Genomic DNA, 19,051 nt, shown 5'->3' on the forward strand with positions numbered 1-19,051 from the left:
GCTTAGAAACATGTTACTTGGAATCACGATTTCCAAGTATTTATAGCATTCTAAATTTCCCCTAACTCAAATCACTTTTAAAAAACATTCAGATTAAGCACATACTGACATTAAGATGAAACATGACATGAATCCCAAGATTAATCAATAGACTTTGTAAGTTTCCTTGGTTTGACCCTGCAGCCATTCTTGGTCAGACTTAGAACTGGGATTCTTACATTAACACTCTTTTTGCTAAAAGGACCATTCTACTTACAACAGTGCCAGACTTACCTTTAGGAATCAGAGCAGCATTAAGACAGTCGTAGGATTTGAACAGATGACTATGAACATTGGGGTGCATGTATCTGTTGGAATTAATGTTTTCTTTTTCTTTTTTTTTTTTCTGGATGTATACCCAGGAGTGGATCGTATGGTAGTTCTATTTTTATTTTTTTGAGGAACCTGCATATTGCTTTCAAAGGGCTGCACCAATTTGCATTCCCACCATCAGTGTACAAGGGTTCTCTTTTCTCTGTATCCTTACCAACATTTGGTATTGGTAGACTTTTCCTGATAGCCATTTTGACAGGTGTGAAGTGACAGTTCCCTCTTGTTTTGACAGTCCTGTTGTCTTTCCTTTGGATTGTTTTCCTTTGGGCTACGTTAAGTTGTCAAGAATAGTATGAGAAAGGATACATGATACTGTTCTCCCCCTTTGGGAATTTTTTACAACTTGAAGTTCCACTATACAAAAAATAACAAAAATTTGTATCAGGGTGTCTACACAGCAAACAGGAACTTCCAGCTTGCAAAGGAGAGAGGGTGGGACAAATTGAGAGAGTAGCAATGAAACATACACATTACCATATGTAAAACAGGTGGGACATGGGGTTTGCCGTATGATGCAGGGAGCTCAGCGAGGTACTCTGTGACCCCCTAGAAGGATGAGATCAGGGGCTGGGAGGGAGGCTGAAGAAGGAGACATATGTACACTTATGGCTGATTGACACTGTTATGTGGCAGAAATCAGCACAATATTGTAAAGCAGTTATCCTCAATTAAAAAGAAATTAAAAAAAAAAACCAAACCTCCAACTTGTAGAAGGAAGGTGCGCTAGTTAATCTCAGCCTGTGTTGGGTCAAGGCAGTTAACCCTGATGCCATGCTTTTGGTTAAAGGATGAAACAGGGGCTCAGAGATGGAGGAAATATTTGAAATCTAATATCAAATGGTATTAGTAGTAAAACTACCTGCGTTTCAGGTTCTTACTGAAGTTGGAATGGAATTGTGTAAAGTGTACATTTAGACAGCTTAACAATTAGTAAAATATGTGTCCAGCTGGCTAAAGTAGAAGCACAACAAATTTATGGTTGCTTTAACCCTAACCTTTTTTAATTTGTTTTTGGCCACCTGAAGTGTCATGAAAGAATCTTAGTTCCCTGAGCAGGGATCAAACTCGTGCCCATAGTAGTAGAAGGGCAGAGTTTCAACCACTGGACCACCAGGGAGGTCCCTAACTCGAACCTTTTTATAAGCCTATTTCCCTCCTAGAGAATTTTTTAGAGGTAACAATGCTGCCAAAAAACAACTTCCTTAAATAATAGTAAACCAAACTAATTTTATGCAAACTCTAATGTTGCAGAAAATACAAGAGATGGAGGAGAGGAGGATAGTGAGAATCGGAGAATCAGTGAAGACATACGCAGAGCTGGACCGGCAGGTGATCCCCATCATTGGGAAATGCTTGGATGGAATCGTAAAAGCAGCCGAGTCAATTGATCCGAAAAATGTAAGTATTATAGTTTGGACTTAATGTATAACTGTGGTTCCGTTATTTCCCTGTCCCTTTCCACAGTGACCATATTTAATCATCTGAAGGTAGTTGCTTTCAGTGGTCACAAGTACTTTTCAACAATAGCAATGCCTTTTTAGAGTTTTTTAAATTGAGCCCTCCATGGTTTGGATTTAGTGTAGTCCTTGGCACATTTGGGACTGAGGATGTTAGTATAAGTTTTGTTGTTACCGTTTAGTCACTAAGTCATGTCCAACTCTTTTGCAACCCCAAGTACTATAGCCCACCAGGTTCCTCTGTCCATGAGATTTCTCAGGCAAGAATACTGGAGTGGGTTGCCATTTCCTTCTCCAGGGGACCTTCCTGACCCAGGGACTGAACCCACATCTCCCGCTTAGCAGGCAGATTCTTTACCACTGAACCATCAGGGAAGCCTGAGAGTGTAGGTTTAGGTTCATTTAACAGTGACAATAGTGTCTTAAGACAGTTTATTTTTCCTCCCATGTGAAGGTGTCTACCAGTCAGAGCATCCAACCATGGTATGGGCAAATGATCTGCAAGTCCTCAGGAATTCAGGCTTCTCCTAGTTCACAACTTTTGATGATATGACTTTCAAACTCAACATGGCGTCTGTAGCTCCAGCCATCACATCCAAATTCCATAAAGCATTACATAGAGAAGAGTCCACACTATCTATTTAAAGAAGCTTTCTAAAATTGCTCACTGTACTTCTGCCTACATCTCAGAGATCTCAGAAGTTGAAACTTAGTCCTGGGGCCACTTCCTGCTGTACAGAAGGCTGGAGAGTGAAGCCTTTTTGCTGGGTAGCTGTGTGCCCAGCTTAAAATCAGGGTTCTTATTACTCAGAAGGAAGGATGATTGGCCCTTACAAGACAACTGACATCTCTGGCACACCTACAAATTCCATGCTAGCTAAAATAGCTATGGCAAATTAGAATGGGGGCTCATGGTAGAAAGTTGAGATCTTTCCTTGTCTTCTCTAATAATTTTTTCTTTTTTAGTCAGATATCATTGAGTTAGAATTTTATTACAAGTCACAGGTGCTTTTGTAACACTTTAACTATACATCTGTCTATCTTGGACACAATGGTTGTCATTTCCTTACACACTGGTCTTCATCACCTGACCCCAAAAATACTCTGAACTCAAAGTTCCTAGCAGGGGGACACCACAGAGTAGACAGTCAGTTCCCTCATTTATTCAGCTAACATTTATTCTATCATTATCATCAGGCATCATCCAGGTGCTCGGGATGCCGTGGAGGAAAAACAGAAGGGAGCTTACATTCTAGGGGAGGAGAGACTTTGAACATATATATATATATAAAGGAAAATTATTCAATAAATTCCTATCTTTGAACCACAGTGAACCAAAGAAATTGGAGAGGGGATCTGTTTTTGCTTTGACTTTGTGTATGCCAAATTGCTTTAAGACCTTCTGATGAGAATCAGTTTTTATATTACTGTATTTTTCGAGGGAAGGGCTTCCTAGGTGGCTTGGTGGTAAAGAATCCGCCTGCCAAACAGGAGATGCGGGTTCGACCCCTGGATCAGGAAGAACCCTTGGAGAAGGAAATGGCAACCCACTCCAGTATTCTTGCCTGAGAAATCCCATGGACAGAGGAGCCTGGAGGGCTACAGTCCTCCAGTGGGGTTGCAAAGAGTTGGACACAACTTAGCAACTAAGCAGCAACAATTTTTCAAGGGAATTGCATAATAAATGACCCAATTTGTCTGCTTTTTGACAAAGTTGTTCTTAATATTCGCTTCTCTAAATGTAGAAAAATAATTATTAAAATTATCTCGAAATCTCAACTAGATGTATAGCTTTACAAGTTATTCTTTCAAATGATAAATACATTACTAGAAAAAATCTGTTAATCAATATAACTTCCTTAGAATGTCATTTGTGTGAGGGCATCATAGTTCAGTGTGTGGAAAGTATTTACATGGATTGGAACGTATTTGTGTGTGATTGGTGTCATTGCAGGATTCACAGCTGGTCGTAGAAGCTTATAAGTCTGGGTTCGAGCCTCCGGGAGACATTGAATTTGAGGATTACACTCAGCCTATGAAACGCACTGTGTCGGATAACAGCCTTTCAAATTCCAGAGGAGAAGGCAAATCAGAGCTCAAATTTGGTGGCAAATCCAAAGGAAAGTTATGGCCGTTCATCAAAAAAAATAAGGTACTGATGACTGGACCCAGTGTGATATGAGTGTTACAAGATGTGGAGATGTTCACTCTGTCTTTTAGTCTTTAAAGGAACGAAGATTTTTTTTTTAAGCTTGTAGTTTCAGAATGCAAACAGGAGGCTAGTGTGCTGCTTTATTTTAAGACAATCTCTCTCTTTGGTGGTGGAACCTTGGCCATGGCCATTTGTCTTATTTCAGACGCATTTATCACCTGCACCGTGTCACCCACACTAACAGACTACTGACCTCTGGCCGTTTCGCATCATGCCTTTCACTCCTAAGTCTCCTAGATTGCTGGTTCCCTGGGCTGAGAAGGGACGTTGTGCCACATTTCTATAACCATGTATCAGCATCTCTAACTGAAATGGTTTCCATGGATTAATAACCTAGTTTCGAGCTCATGTTAACAAATGTATCCATGAACATTTTTTATTTATTTTTTAGAGTGTGATACGTAGGTGCATGACAGCATTAACCTGGGCATAAAGCGTGTGATCGAGGCGACACGGGCCGCTTTAACCTTAGAATAATTTAAAATTTCATTTTAAAAGACTGTCTTGCTGTTTTCACAACCTGAGCGTTTAAGGACTTTCATTTTCTCCCATCTAGCTGTGTTAGTCTAGGTGGTTTAGAAATATTTACCCTTCTGGCTTAGACTGGTTTAGAGTAACTAGTTAGAACAGTAGTTTGCATGTGAAAGTCTGCATGAGCTTCTTGTCAGATATTTCTTGCTCTTCCTCTGTTGCTTTACTTACTAAAACTCCCACTTTCACCATATTCTCCATCTAACATGTCCTTCCATGTTTTCTTTTGGACCATGGCCTAAATTTTTAATTGTTTGTGTTTGACTTGCTTTGGATTTCAAATATGATTTGATGCTTATTTTTGTTTTGTGTCTTATCTTCTTGTTTCTGATTTTTTACTCTGTCACCGCTCCATCTCTTACACGTAGCTTGTGTCCCTTTTAACATCCCCCCATCAGCCTCCCCCACCTCCCCCTGCCTCTGCCTCACCCTCTGCTGTTCCCAACGGCCCCCAGTCTCCCAAGCAGCAAAAGGAACCCCTCTCCCATCGCTTCAACGAGTTCATGACCTCCAAACCCAAAATCCACTGCTTCAGGAGTCTAAAGCGTGGGGTAAGTTCTCCTCAAGTCCTGTCTCTCTGATGCGCTTTGGTTGCATGTTTTGTTCTGCATAACTTAATTTTGTTTGTGAATGACTCCATTGTGTTTTCCCATAACATAAAACAATAAGAACCTATGATTCATTATAGCCGGAAAGAAGAAGAGCCACAGAGAGAGCAAAAAAAGAAAACAAAATAATGGAAGGAGGTAGGATGGATGGAAGGAGAGAGAGGGGAAGCCAGCCAGCCAGAGTTCTTTATTGTCTGTAATCCATTTTGGTGGGACCTTGCTTCATTTCCTTTCTGAAATATCTAAGTCATTAATATTTTACCATGATCTTACCAAAAAAAGGAAACTTAGATTCGGTTTCTAAAGCTAGCAACATTTGAAGAGGTGAAAATCACTGCACAGTCAGAAAAAATTTGCTTAATAATTACTGAAAAAAGTGTATAAAGAGGGTACTTCTCTCTGAGCTATGCCTCCGGGTCTGCGGGGAAATGGTATGGATTACAGGGGTTTCTTTAGCTGTTTTGGTGAATTTACAAGCTGTGGATCAAACATCTGGTAACAGATCTGACTGCATAAGAGCTAGCGCAGTATGTATCTTGAAAGGGTGAAATAATAGCAGCTGATATTTATCATATACTTGTCATTGGCCAGACTCTGTTCTATGTGCTCATTTAATTCTGTCAACCACCCTTTGAACCTAGGTACTAAGATTTCTTTATTTTACTGATAAGCAAACTGGTACCTACAAAGATGAAGCTAGGAAGATATATAGCCAGGATTTAAAGCCAGAGAACCTGTTTATGATCTGAGAGTCTATGTGTTCTCAAGAAGAACCTGTTTTATTCTGATTGACTCAGTTTTGCCATCCTAATTAAGTTCACATGTGCTTAAGTCATAGGGTTTTATGGAATTGATCAGCAGTCCAAAGCAGATACCAGTTTGGTTTTTTAGAAAAAAATTGGAACAAGGTCATTCATTTGTAGCCTCTTGAATAAACCTAAATGGTCAGTCTAAGCCATCCCAAAATACTCTTTATAATGAATAATGAGTAAACAAACATTAAATGCATATGTGGTAAGGTTTTCTTTTATTCTGTTCTGTGAGAGTTGCAATATGGTTGTAGTGGAGATGTGTTCCTTGTAACAAATTTTTACTTGTCCTTTCCTCTGTGTATAAAAGATGTTTTAAAAAAATAGCTACATTGTTACCTTTTAAATTAAGGGGCAAAACCCTCATTTTTTTTATATGTTGATTCCTTTAGTAATAGAATCTGAAAGTTTTCTGCAAAGAGTGTAGTTGGTGGAATTATCCTGTTTTAAGGTTACCCAGCATATCAGGGTAAGAATTAGAATTTAATTTCCTAAAGATTTCAAGAGCGCCCTTGTTAGAAGGCAGAATATAGCTTCAGCAGTGGATGATGGCTCATGTTGAACTCTATAATTAGATCTCCATTATGCTGGCTTTTAGAATTAATTCTCCATCCATCTCTGCTCCTTGTTCATGGAAGAATCTCCAACAAATGACTATAGGTCGCTATACTAGACTATCAACTAGGAAATTTTACATTAACTGTAAAACAGTTACCCCACCTCTGCTGCTTCCAAAACCTTTACAGAGCACTCATTTATTATATTTATGAAAATATGTCTGCATTGTCTTTTGGGATCTCATAATGAAAAATGTCGAATATTCATGGTTGTTCACTGTTTGTATATGTATCTAGTCCATTCTTCTGTCAACATCACAATCTTGGTGGCAAATGGTTTCTGAAGCATGTTTCATGGTGTTCTCTAAATGTTTAGGAAGAGACCAAGAATGTCAGTAATCAATAAGCATAAGAAAAGATGACTAGGAAAAAAATAAACACTTGAAAACAAAAACAGTGAAATGAGAAATGGGTTATTTTGATTAATTGAAGCAATGCCCTTCTCTTTAAAAAAAAAAAACATAATTAGCAAAATAAATTTTATTTCTTACACCTCAAATCTGTGCTCAGCAAACCTCTATCTTTATATTTCCTAAACGGTGAGTGTGTTTTTGAGAGTAAATACACACACACATGAAGCATCAGTAAATAAATATAAACATATTTTTGCTTCTCTCATTTTTAGTTGATCTGTTTTTAGGGTCAGATTTGATGTGCTTTTCTTCAGGAAATAGCAGTGCGAAAAAAGAAAAGGAAATGCATCATAGAAGTAAGATAAGGAAGTTTAAAAAAAATCTGAAGTTTGGGGAAATAAATTTGATTTTAAAGCAATTTCAAAACAGAAGGTACGTGGTTTAACAGGATCCCTAACTAAAATGACACAGTCCTCGCTAGTATTTCATTTATTCCACTTTTTAACTTCAAGATTATTGTGCCAAAGACAGGAAAAGGACTCTAGGAGAATAACAAATCTGTGATTTTAATGAGTCTTTTATCATGTTCTGCAGCTTTCTGATCTAGATTTTAATCATTTGTTTCTGATTATCAGAATGTGTAAATGCAATGCAAATATTTCGTCACATAACTGATTTTGTTTCTGACTAAGTAGGATAAACTATTTTTTGTTGTATATCATTCACATTTGTAAGAAAATGTCTCATTGAACATCTTTAGAGATTGGCATGCCACCCTTATTAACCACTATTTCATCTTTAAGTCAAAGAAAAATGAAGCGTGATTGTGTGTTCTCAATTTGCAATCTACGAAGTGTGACTTTACTGTCTTAAGATTTCCTGATCTGAGTAAGGGCCTTCTACATCTGAAATATAGACGTATCTCCCCCCTCCCCGCACTTTAGAGTTCATTGTATGGAAAAATACCATCAACGTTGATCAAAAGATTTTGAAAACCCCTACCAATTGTTTGTCGGATGTTACAGTCTTCTGGTTAATTTCATTTGATTTACTTTGTTCTCTTGCTGATTATTGGCAGACTCAGTCTCTCTGTTTTCACAAAGAACTCATGAAGAGGACGATAGGGAAACCCACGTATGCTTTTGAAGCTAGGGACTATGTTGTAAGTTTACCTGTGACGCCAGGTCATGCGGTCACGGCACAGGCACTAACCCCTGTGACAGCAGCAAGACTGGGGACCCAGGTGCTCTCTGACCCAGACGCCAGGAGACGCCCCCTTGTACCCACCCAACCGCAGGCTCCTTCATCCCGGAAAGTTGCGTGGAAAAAGGAGCCAAACTTCCCAATAACGAGCTTCCTAAAAATGTCAGTGGGCTGAGCTTGCGTTTCTCCCCTTTGCTTTGATGGGGACCGCTGTCTGAGCTGGTGTCACTGAGTATGTTTTTACGGCAGAACCTCACCCCTAACACGCAGCTGGTCACGGGAGAATCACACTCTCGCAGACGGCCGTGTGTGGCTCCCTTACCCACATGCACGTCTGAAACAGATGGGTCCGTAAAGGACAACCAAAAAAAAAAAATCAGCGAAGCCTGAGCAAGGTCGCAGAGCGGTGAAATGACCTTCCGTGGACCTTAGATCACAGACTCTTATATATTCATGTTCACTGTCCCCTTTCTCTGTACTTGAGGTTAGTACCTGTGACGGCCCGATAACACATGGATCCGCCGGCTCTGTGTGCCCTCATGTGTTATTGACACTCGTGGCTCCCCAGGCTCCATAATCGCTGCCTGAAACTGACAGCTTTTTAGTACTTCAGGTGTCGCGCAACGCACTTAATGCAGCCTTTCAAAGTATTCTCTTGGCAGGTGATTCAGTTTTTAATTTAAAAGGATCTAACTGGCTGGCTTGCAACTTAAGACCAAAAACCAGTTTATAGTCATTAAAAAGATTATACTGTAGACCTGATGGCACTTCTTGTAGATTATCCATCATCATCCACTTCAGAAAACTGGATTTGAGAATTCAATATTGCCTATTTCTATTGGGATCGGTTCTCAATCCTAATAAATTATTTTTATTATGAAGTGGTAATAGTCCTGTGTTATTAGTCTTGATGTTAGAATTCTGTTTTTGGAATGGCTAAGAAAAAAATATATTACTTTAAAAATAAATAAATTTTTAAATATATATTTATATATTACTTTAAGTCATGGAAGTAGCCGAATAGACAGCAAGTACAGTGCCAAGTTCAAATTAGCAATATTTACATGGTGATGTGTGAGAAAACATTTGTGTACGGTCATCTGCTTTGCAAGGAAGATATTTGCAAAGTTTTCTGCTGTGCACCGAAAGCATTGTCTGTAAAAAACTCAAATTGTGATAAACAGATCTGTGCTAAAATTTACAGGAGGGCTTGAGGCGTTATGTAGGTTGTCTGTCTGAGAGCTATCACAAATATGACGATCTGTACCTTTTCTTCCCAAAATTTTGTCTTGCTATGCCTTTCCTTAAAAGTGTTTTTCCCCCAGAGGGAAAATGTCTTTAAAAGCTTAATGCCTATTCACAATGAAGTATCAACTTTGAGTTAATCTGAATAATAAGATTTTAAAAATCTAGTTAAGGAGTTTTTAATACCCTGTTCCCTCCCAATTTAAAACCAAAGGGCCCTGGGGACTTCCTGGTGGTCCAGTGGCTAAGACTCTGTTCCAGATGCAGGGGGCCGAGGTTCGATCCCTCATCTGGGAACTAGATCCCACATGGGGCAACTAAGAGTTTGCTTGCTGAAACTAGAGATCCCACATGCCACAACTAAGACTGGGTGCAGCCAAATAAATAAATACCTAAGTAAGTAAACAAATTCAAGGGGCACTTTCTCTGCTACTCTATCTCTAATGTATTTTTGGATCCCCCCGATTGCCTGAACTTTTAGGATTACAACAGCCGAGTATATATGCACCAAACTCTCAAAATACAGCTTTATTGCCAAAAAGCATGTCTCACCTATCACTGAAGAATCAGTGTTTCTTTTCCTAATTTTGAGATACCTTTTAATCTGGTTTTGGATCCAGTATAGTACAATACTGGTACAGTTTTGCCAACCTCCAGGACTAGCAGAATTGCAAGCTGCTATGTCCTGGTAATTAATAGGAAATCCACAGTGGCGAGGAGTAAGTACCCCTCAGTAGTAAAGACAGTTTCCTAAAAGTCTGTTTCCTAAAAGTCACTTGCAAGAGCAGCAACTTCTGTTAACACCCCAGGTGCTATGCAACCTCTGTGGGTGGGGCCCCCAGTTTGATAGAAAGCCCCAGAAGACATCTTCTGTATAGTAGGAAGTGCCGGCAGTACACAGGTGGGGGAGAGCATTCATCTCCAACCTGGTGTTGGGAGGCTTCCTGGTTCTTGCAGGTCAGGTTTCAGAGCATCTTCCAGTCCTTGGTTCCCATTTACTGATTTGAGACTTTGCCTTAATACCTTTAGGAAATGCCAGTGTTCGGATTATTAGAGTCCCTTAAGATAAAAATATCACAGGTATGTTGTGGAATGCATTGGTTTCCCAACTCTTTTAGTCTGTGTGAAACTTTCCATGGGAAATTTGGTGAACAAAAGGCTCTGTGATCATTTCTATCTTTTATAATCATGATATGTCACCGACTGCAAACTTGTATTAGTTTATACTCAGGCCGACGTGACCAGTCCAGAACGGTAAACAGAAGCTCTCCTTTCCTGCCTATATACTTTACTCTGGCAACGTGGCCGCTAAAGAAAGGCTTGGGTAGATTGCCCCTCTTGGGAATTTTGGCACAGATCCGCTACAAGTCATGTTCACAAAGTGCCAGGTTGAATTTACGTGTTATGTTAATTCAGCGGAACGGACCAAGTTCCTCTTCTTCTCATGTGTTGTTGTTTCTCTCTCTCTCTCTCTTTTTTTCCCTGTTACCCCTTCGATTTTTACATGAAGCTTTCTCTCAAGCTGGTAAGCACAACTATTCCCTGCATGTCCTGAATCTAATCAGGTCTTTTTGTGCGTTTTGTGGGTGCTGGGCCATGCGCAACCTATCTTCAGGGTTAACTGTTGATGTGTGTTTCCCTTGTGTGCCTTTGTTGGTGTTTCCTTATTAGACCTCTGGAATACCAAGATCCAGACTCTAACAGAGGTGATCATAATCTTTCCCCATTAAGAAAATTAACGCTTAACTCATGATTTGGTTTTCTTTACTACTGGAGTCTTAAGAGGATGACAGACGTTGATAAGCTTTATTTAAATATGAACATAAATATAAATATTAAATATGAGGAAGTTTATATATTGCATCATTCTAAATGAAAGCAAATTTAATAGTTGAAAGTTGCTCCTCTCCAGGAGGCACAAAAGCCGATGAAAAACACTGGGGACCTGAGGGAGGCATGCAGGAATGATGTTGGGCTCAGACTCAGGTCTAAGGCACCTTCGAGAATTGAAGGTCATGAAACTTTTAAGTTGCTCCGTAAATACATTGGTGCCTTGTGCATAACTGATTCAAGAAATCAAAGACAATTTTATGGACAATGAAAAGAGCCTCCTAAGCCTTTCTAAAATGATTTCTTTAGTGTTCGGTGTTTCTACTTTTAATTTCATAGCCCTAGTAAATAGTCAAACTAATCATTAAATCTATTAAAAGAAACTCTTAACCACATAACCTGTATTGTCCTTCAGATATGTGTAAGTTATAGAGTAATCTCAAACACCACAGCTGAGAATATCCTGAAATCACAGACAGTGATGAACTTGACAGTTCAACCAGGAATAACATCAGCATTTTATGCACTGTTATTGAGAATGTAGGACAGTATTTTATGGTTATCTATGTATGTACTTATACATGTGTTTGAGTACACATATAAAAGTATATACATCATTTTTTCAGCCCAACCCAGTATTTGACAACTGATCCAGCCCTAAAGAGAAAGAATTTTTGATTAAATGAAACATTTCTTAGAGGGTAAAATAAAATCCTGAGAAGAGTTTTCGATTAAAGTGTCTACAAGAAGGAAAGATCTAGATGTTTAAATGAACATCAGTATGAATTTGGGAGAAAGTGGATCAATTAACTGGGAATCTGTCAGATGCCAGGGCTTCTTTTTTGCCCTTTATTTGTTCTTTGCTGAGGTGCTGGCGGCCAAAGATAATATTATCAGACAGTCTTTCTGTTTGAGATATTGTTGCTTGATGCCCTCACTTTGAAGCTAATAAAGAAGTTACACAAAGACAGAGTGGGTATAAAAATTATAAATCTCAAAAAGTAGCTCATGTCAAGGGAGCAAGTGTTTGATTCTGGTGGCAGGTAAAACAAGATCTCCTTAGAGTCACAGCCATTGAAAATATACATACTTGCCTGCAGCCCCTCTTCCAAACCCTGGTAGGGCCAGTCTCTTTGGGGCCCCTCTAAAGAGTTCAGAAAATCTACTCCAACTCGAAGGCAGAAATAAAAATTCCTTCGTGGCAAAATAAATCATAGGTTAGAGTATCATTTGAAAGAATTCAAGCTTCAAAAGGCGAATAGGACAAAATGAACTTTTGAAGGTACTGTCCAGAGACCTGAGTTTCTTTGGATCTAGAAGAACTGTTGACCTGAATCTCCCATGTAACTAAAATTTTTAAGTTGGTAGTTCCACAATTGCACTGGGCACATTTCAAGGGATCAGCAGCCATGTGCGGCTACCAGGTCGGACAGTGTGGACATGTGAAAGCATTTCCATCATTGTAGAAAGGTCTTTGGCTCTCACAGCCCATAGTGAGGCTCAGAGCATCTGAATGAATGAATATCGACCACTTACTAGGTTTCCTGACTTCTGAAGCAGTGCGTCTTACACTGTTTTGTCACATTCTAGCATTAAAACAAAAATGAAAACAAAATTTCCAGTTCCAGAAAACATGCTGATTTAAGTCAGTTCAGCATGAGAAAAAACTATTGAGCTTTCGGGCTCAGTGACTGAGTTGAGAAAATTGGAAAGCAGTTGAGGTTTCGGGTATTATATGGAAAAGGAAAAACAAGTCTGCTTTATTATTATATTGAAGATTAGTTGGCTTCATCTTAGCTTTAGAAGCAAGTTGAACTTTCTTGGTTTGGCATTAGGGAATAATCACTTCTATTTTGCTTTCACTCAGATCTCGTCCCACTCAAACACATGCATGCGCACGCACAGACACACACACAGTCTTTGAGAATATTAGCTGAAAGGTCTTTGGTGGCCTTAGTGGTGAACTATTTGCTGAATCACAAACTTCCAATCCAGCAGCCTGGCATTTTCTAATAAGCAGCCTAGGAACTTCAGTCACAAGCGCCCGTGTAAGCTGCTTGGCAAACTCAAGCTGATTTTGCAATTACATTATCCAGGTCCCTTCTTTTCCATCCACTCCCAAGCAAACCCATCTTGCCTTTTTTTAAAAGGGATTCTAAAGCAAAATCTCTTTTCAAATTCCCCGGCTTATCCCTGGCTATTGAGCAAATTTCTCTTTCTTCATGAAAATAGCCTCATTTAAGGAAATGACAAGTAAGCGTGGGTAAAAGTCTGGCAACTCACGGTTGATCTTTTCTACTTATAACACATACACAGAGGAAAGAGAGCAGTTGTTTTTGAAAGGGAATCAAGATATCAAAAATACTTCTTCCAAGACTTCCCTGGCGGTCCAGTGGTTAAGACTCTGCCTTCCAATGCAGCGGGCATGGGTGCGATCCCTGGTCAGGGAACTAAGGTCCCACATGCCATGTAGTGCAGCAAAAAGCCAAGTGTACCTCTTCTGATGAGTTAGAAACAGCTGAGGCTGATTTCAGACATTATGGAAAGTTGGTTTTGAAACTAGGGGGATGGGGGTGGGGGTGATTCTCTGAGAATTCTCTTAGATGATCCTAAAGGTGACAAAAAAGAAGTGATGGGCCTTTTAGAGGAAGCAGAGGCAAGGAGAGTGGATGGGAGCGGGGGGAGGATTTTTTTCCTTAATATCCTCTTCACCCACATTCTCGGAGGAACTAGATGTCCCATCTGTCACTTCACAGGGATGGAAACTTTTGGCCTCAGCCTGTGTGCAGAGACGGGAAGGAATACTCAGACGGGATGGGGGTGGGGGTGGGGTAAGGAAAAGTGCCATCAACATGAAACAGTTGATGGGGGCACTTACCAGTTTTTTTGTAGGAAGAAAACATAAGCCTAAAGCTTCAGTGTTGCCACCCACATTGACAGCTAGGTGCAGACTCAGTCTCCAGACTTGCTCCTTACTGATTCTCGCTGGGGTCAAAAGTCTATCTTCCTGTCTCAGGGCTCCCTTCCTTGTCGGAGGCAGTGGGCCGGCATGGAAAACGGTTTGCGGGGCCTTTGCAGTTTGCATGCATGGATTTTTGCATCTCAGCTGGGTGTTGTGGGAAAGAGCTTAATTTATTTCATGAAAGCACACGCAGACATCTGCATCGCCCTGGTGTCTGGGGAATCTCCCTGCAGGCTTCTCTCGGTGTCTTTTTTTCAAGGAGGCTTTCTGGCTCATTTCTGTTTGTATCTGCAGGGCGCGACACCAGAAGATTTCAGCAACCTCCCACCCGAACAGAGAAGGAAAAAGCTCCAACAGAAAGTCGATGAATTAAATAAAGAAATCCAAAAGGAGATGGATCAAAGGTAGAGTGGATTGAAACGACTTACTAAGAACTTTTGGAAAGAGTTCAGTTTGGAAAGATGGGAGGCCCTAAATTAGATTTTAATTTGGGTGGTTATTTTAGCCATGTGTTTGGCCATAGCTAGTCTACTGGATTGCTTTATTAAAGACAGAGAGGATTCCTGGGGACTTTGCTGGTCGTCCAGTGGCTAAGCCTCTGTGCTTCCAATGCAGGGGGGCACAGGTTCAACCCCTGGTGGGGAAACTAAGATCACATATTCCCACATGCCACACCTCATGGCCAAAATAATAATTATGAAAATAAATAAAGACAGGGAGGATTCTTTTAACAAATAGGTATTATTCTAAGTTTGGGGAACAAAATGCATTATGGTTATCTCTCTCCTTTTTTTTTTTTTTTTTAATATGTTCACTTACTTTAGTAACACTACATTTACCATGTTGTCACCATGGAATATAACATCAGCTTAGATCAGAGAATTTCACAAGTACAAAACATTCTGTGGTATACCAAAGTCTGTATGATGTCTGAGCAAGCCACCTTATTCATAAATCACCTTCCATTATAGGAAATTTATTCAGTTTAATAGTTATGATTTTTGTCGAGAAGATAAACATACTGCACAGGTTTAAAAAGCGCTTTTCATTTACCTTTGCATTAGCACTAAAAATAGACATTTCTATTTCTGCTGTCGCTGGCATTCTGCAGACCCTGGGGTTGCAAGGAGTCGGATGCGACTTGGCGACTGAGCAACAGCAAGTCAATATTTTGTAATAACCAATAAGGAAAAAGAGTCTGAAAAAAAGAGTTAGATATGTATGTATAACTGAATCACTTCGCTATATACCTGAAACTAACACAGCATTGTTAATCAACTATGCTGCTGCTGCTGCTGCGGCTAAGTCGCTTCAGTTGTGTCCGACTCTGTGCGACCCCGCAGATGGCAGCCCACCAGGCTCCCCCGTCCCTGGGGATTCTCCAGGCAAGAACACTGGAGTGGGTTGCCATTTCCTTCTCCAATGCTTGAAAGTGAAAAGTGAAAGTGAAGTCGCCCAGTCGTGTCCGACTCTTAGCGACCCCATGGACTGCAGCCTACCAGGCTCCTCCGTCCATGGGATTTTCCAGGCAAGAGTCCTGGAGTGGGGTGCCATTGCCTTCTCTGTAATCTGTAATCTTAATTTAAAAAGAGAAAAGCCACTTTGTTGTCCTTCACTTTCTATATTCTCACTGAGGGAGTTAAGTGAATCATTTATTAGTGGAGATTTGAACTTCAAGGATAACTTGAGGGACTTCCCTGGTAGTCCAGTGGTTCAGACGCCACACTTCCAATACAGGGGCCATGGATTCAACCCCTGGTCAGGGAACTAAGATTCTACATGTTGTGTGGCATGAAGTAGGCCACATGATAGTCCTGCATAAATTCATCGATGCTGAGTGAGTGAGTGAAAGTCGCTCAGCCGTGTCCAACTTTTTGTGACCCCATGGACTATGTGGCCCATGGAATTCTCCAGGCCAGAATACTGGAGTGGGTAACCTTTCCCTTCTCCAGGGGATCTTCCCAACCCAGGGATCAAACCCAGGTCTCCCACATTGCAGGCAGATTCTTTTCCAGCTGAGCTACCAGGGAAGCCCAAGAATACTGGAGTGGGTAGCCTATCCCTTCTCCAGCAGATCTTCCCGACCCAGGAATCGAACCGGGGTCTTCTGCATTGTAGGCAGATTCTTTTTTTTTTTTTTTTTCTTTTTTATTATTTTTTGTAGGCAGATTCTTTACCAGCTGAGCTACCAGGGAAGCCCAGTGATATGGAAGCTGACGTTACAATTTAGTTATTAAAAAAATAAATAAAGTTGGCAAGGCTGTCAGTTTAAATACATGCAAATGAAAAGTAGTTTTTTAATTTTTTTTTTAATCCCTGGGAGAGCAACTCCTGAAAAATATATCACTTTATAAACATTGTTACAGTATGTTAAAAAGAACACATATAATGAACTTTGTTCTAGGTTTGAATTAAAAATATACTTTGTGAAATAAAAATTTTGTCTTTGTACTATTTATGACATCTGGGACTAGATATAAAAGGCTTTATAAATCCATGATAAACCTCATGCTGTTTACTAAGTGAGCAGTTATACTTTGCACTGGAGTAGCAGGTTATGGGGATTCCCTGCTGGCTCAGACAGTAAAGCGTCTGTCCACAATGCGGGAGACCCGGGTTCGATCCCTGGGTTGGGAAGATCCCCTGGAGAAGGAAGTGGCAACCCACTCCAGTACTCTTGCCTAGAAAATTCCATGGATGTTATGACTCAGATAGCTGAAATACCACTTTATAAGTGACTGACAGACCCTCCCTAATTGTTTGATTTCGTGGAGAAAAGTTTCTGTCACTTGGGTTGTGACCATGGTATGACCTTTGAACCCCCAGAGCAGCGCTTGTTAGTGATAAGGCAAATCACCTTCATCATTCACTTCACCTCTATTTATTGAGCATTTACTGTGTATAAGGGAATATTCTAGGCCTTGAGGATAAAGAATGAACAAAACATCAAAAACATCTGTTCTCATGCAACTTACATTTTACGCAGGACAAACAGAAAATGAAAGGCTTTGCACAGAGGTGACATGATCTGGAAAAGGTTGGATTTTTGATTTATTTTTGTTTAAAATAATCAATCCAAAAAGGCAAGATAGGAGAGAAAAAATATATATTAAATAGGCAGGACAAATCAAAGCACAAATTAGGGTGGAAGATTTAAAATACCAAGCACACTAGACACCCCAGTTCCAATCCGGTTCCACCTGTTTCATTTGCAAACCTTGGACAAGATTCTTAACCTCTTGGTAGTTCAGTTTCCTCACCATGAAAAGGAAGTTAATATAAGCCCGTGTAAGAATTAAGTGTATCAGGGTACCTCAAGGGCTGAGGACAGTGCCTGGCATATTGTGTTTGTAAAATAAAATGAATCAGTGTGTTAAATGTGAACAGACTACATGTTCCAATTAAAAGAGATTTTCAAACTGGACAAAAACCTAAAACTGGCATACCGCTTGTGTGCTGGTTACAAACGACACACCCAGCTCATTAGGTGCAGAAAGGTGGAGAGTAAAGAATGGAAAATGACAGACCATGCAGGTGTCAACTAGAAGGAAGCTGGTGTGAGAAGACTGACTTTCAAGCAAAATAACCGCCCCCCCGCCCCCAAACTATTCAGTTCAAAAGGATCAACTTCAGGGCTTCCCTGGCGGCTCAGTGGTAAAGAATCTGCCTGCCAATGCTGGAGACATGGGTTCGATCCCTGGTCCAGGAAGATCCCACATTCCATGGGGCAACTACCCCGTGCACCCCAACTACTGAGCCCGTGCTCTAGAGCCCGTGCTTTGCAACAAGAGAAGCTACTGCAGTGAGAAGCCTATGCACCATAACTAGAGAGTGGTCCCCACCCCCTCAACTAGAGAAAAGCCCACGCAACAGTGAGGACCCAGCTTTGTTGCTATTGAGTCACTAAGTAGTGTCCAACTCTTTTGCAACTCCTTGGATGGCAGCACGACAGGCTCCTCTGTCCTCCACTATCTCCTGGAGTTTGTGCAAATTCACGTCCATTGATGCCATCCAAACATCTCCTCCTCAGTCACCCCCTTCCCCTCCTGCCCTCAATCCTTCCTACCATCAGGATCATCAGGTGGCCAAATTATTGGAGCTTCAGCTTCAGCATCAGTTCTTCCAATGACAATTCAGGATTGATTTCCTTTAGGATTGACTGGCTTGATCTCTTCACAGTCCAAAGGACTCTCAAGAGTCTTCTGCAACACCACGATTCAAAAGCATCAGTTCTTCAGTGCTCAGCCTTCTATATGATCCAACTCTCACATGGTCCAACTCTCACATGACTACTAGAAAAATCATAACTTTAACTATACGGACCTTTGTTGGCAAAGTGATCTCTGCTCTTTAATATGCTGTCTAGGTTTGTCATAGCTTTCCTTCCAGGGAGTAAGCATCTTTTAATTTCATGGCTGCAGTCACCATCCACAGTGATTCTGGAGCCCAAGAAAATAAAGTCTGTCACTGCTTCCACTTTTTTCCCTTCTATTTGCCATGAAGTGATGCAACCCACTGCCATGATCTTAGTTTTTTTAATGTTGAGTTTCGAATCAGCTTTTTCACTCTCCTCTTTCCCCCAATTGCAATTAGTTTTGAATAAAATCTGTTTTTACTGCTTTAAAAAAAGAATGTAGCTCTAAGTAACACATAGATTAAAGAAGAAATCATCATAGATATTAGAAAATATGTGAAACAGAACTTAACACACATTCTCCACCTACATTTGGGGATGTCATTAAAGCCAATGCTTATAAAGGGAAATTAACAGCTTTCAATACATATTAGAAACAAATTGAAGCAAAGAAGACAGAAAAAAAGGAGATAAATAATAAAGGAAAGAGTACCAATT

The 19,051-nt window shown here is 40.3% G+C and overlaps 1 protein-coding gene across 6 annotated transcripts in view; it reads left to right on the plus strand.

Annotated features, from left to right (window-relative positions):
- The window catches only part of FNBP1 (formin binding protein 1), a 133,850-nt gene that overhangs the window by 101,507 nt on the left and 13,292 nt on the right, over positions 1 to 19,051 (plus strand). For 2 of the 6 annotated variants that reach the window (XM_061154412.1, XM_061154411.1), the window contains exons 8-11: positions 1,624 to 1,770; positions 3,784 to 3,981; positions 4,941 to 5,123; positions 14,494 to 14,603. In XM_061154412.1, the coding sequence (XP_061010395.1) occupies positions 1,624 to 1,770; positions 3,784 to 3,981; positions 4,941 to 5,123; positions 14,494 to 14,603 (638 nt within the window). The remainder of the gene's footprint in view (positions 1 to 1,623; positions 1,771 to 3,783; positions 3,982 to 4,940; positions 5,124 to 14,493; positions 14,604 to 19,051) is intronic. The other 4 variants (XM_061154413.1, XM_061154414.1, XM_061154415.1 and 1 more) reach the window with 2 other exon arrangements.

Source organism: Dama dama, chromosome 11 (genome assembly GCF_033118175.1).
Source record: "Dama dama isolate Ldn47 chromosome 11, ASM3311817v1, whole genome shotgun sequence".
NCBI lineage: Eukaryota > Metazoa > Chordata > Mammalia > Artiodactyla > Cervidae > Dama > Dama dama.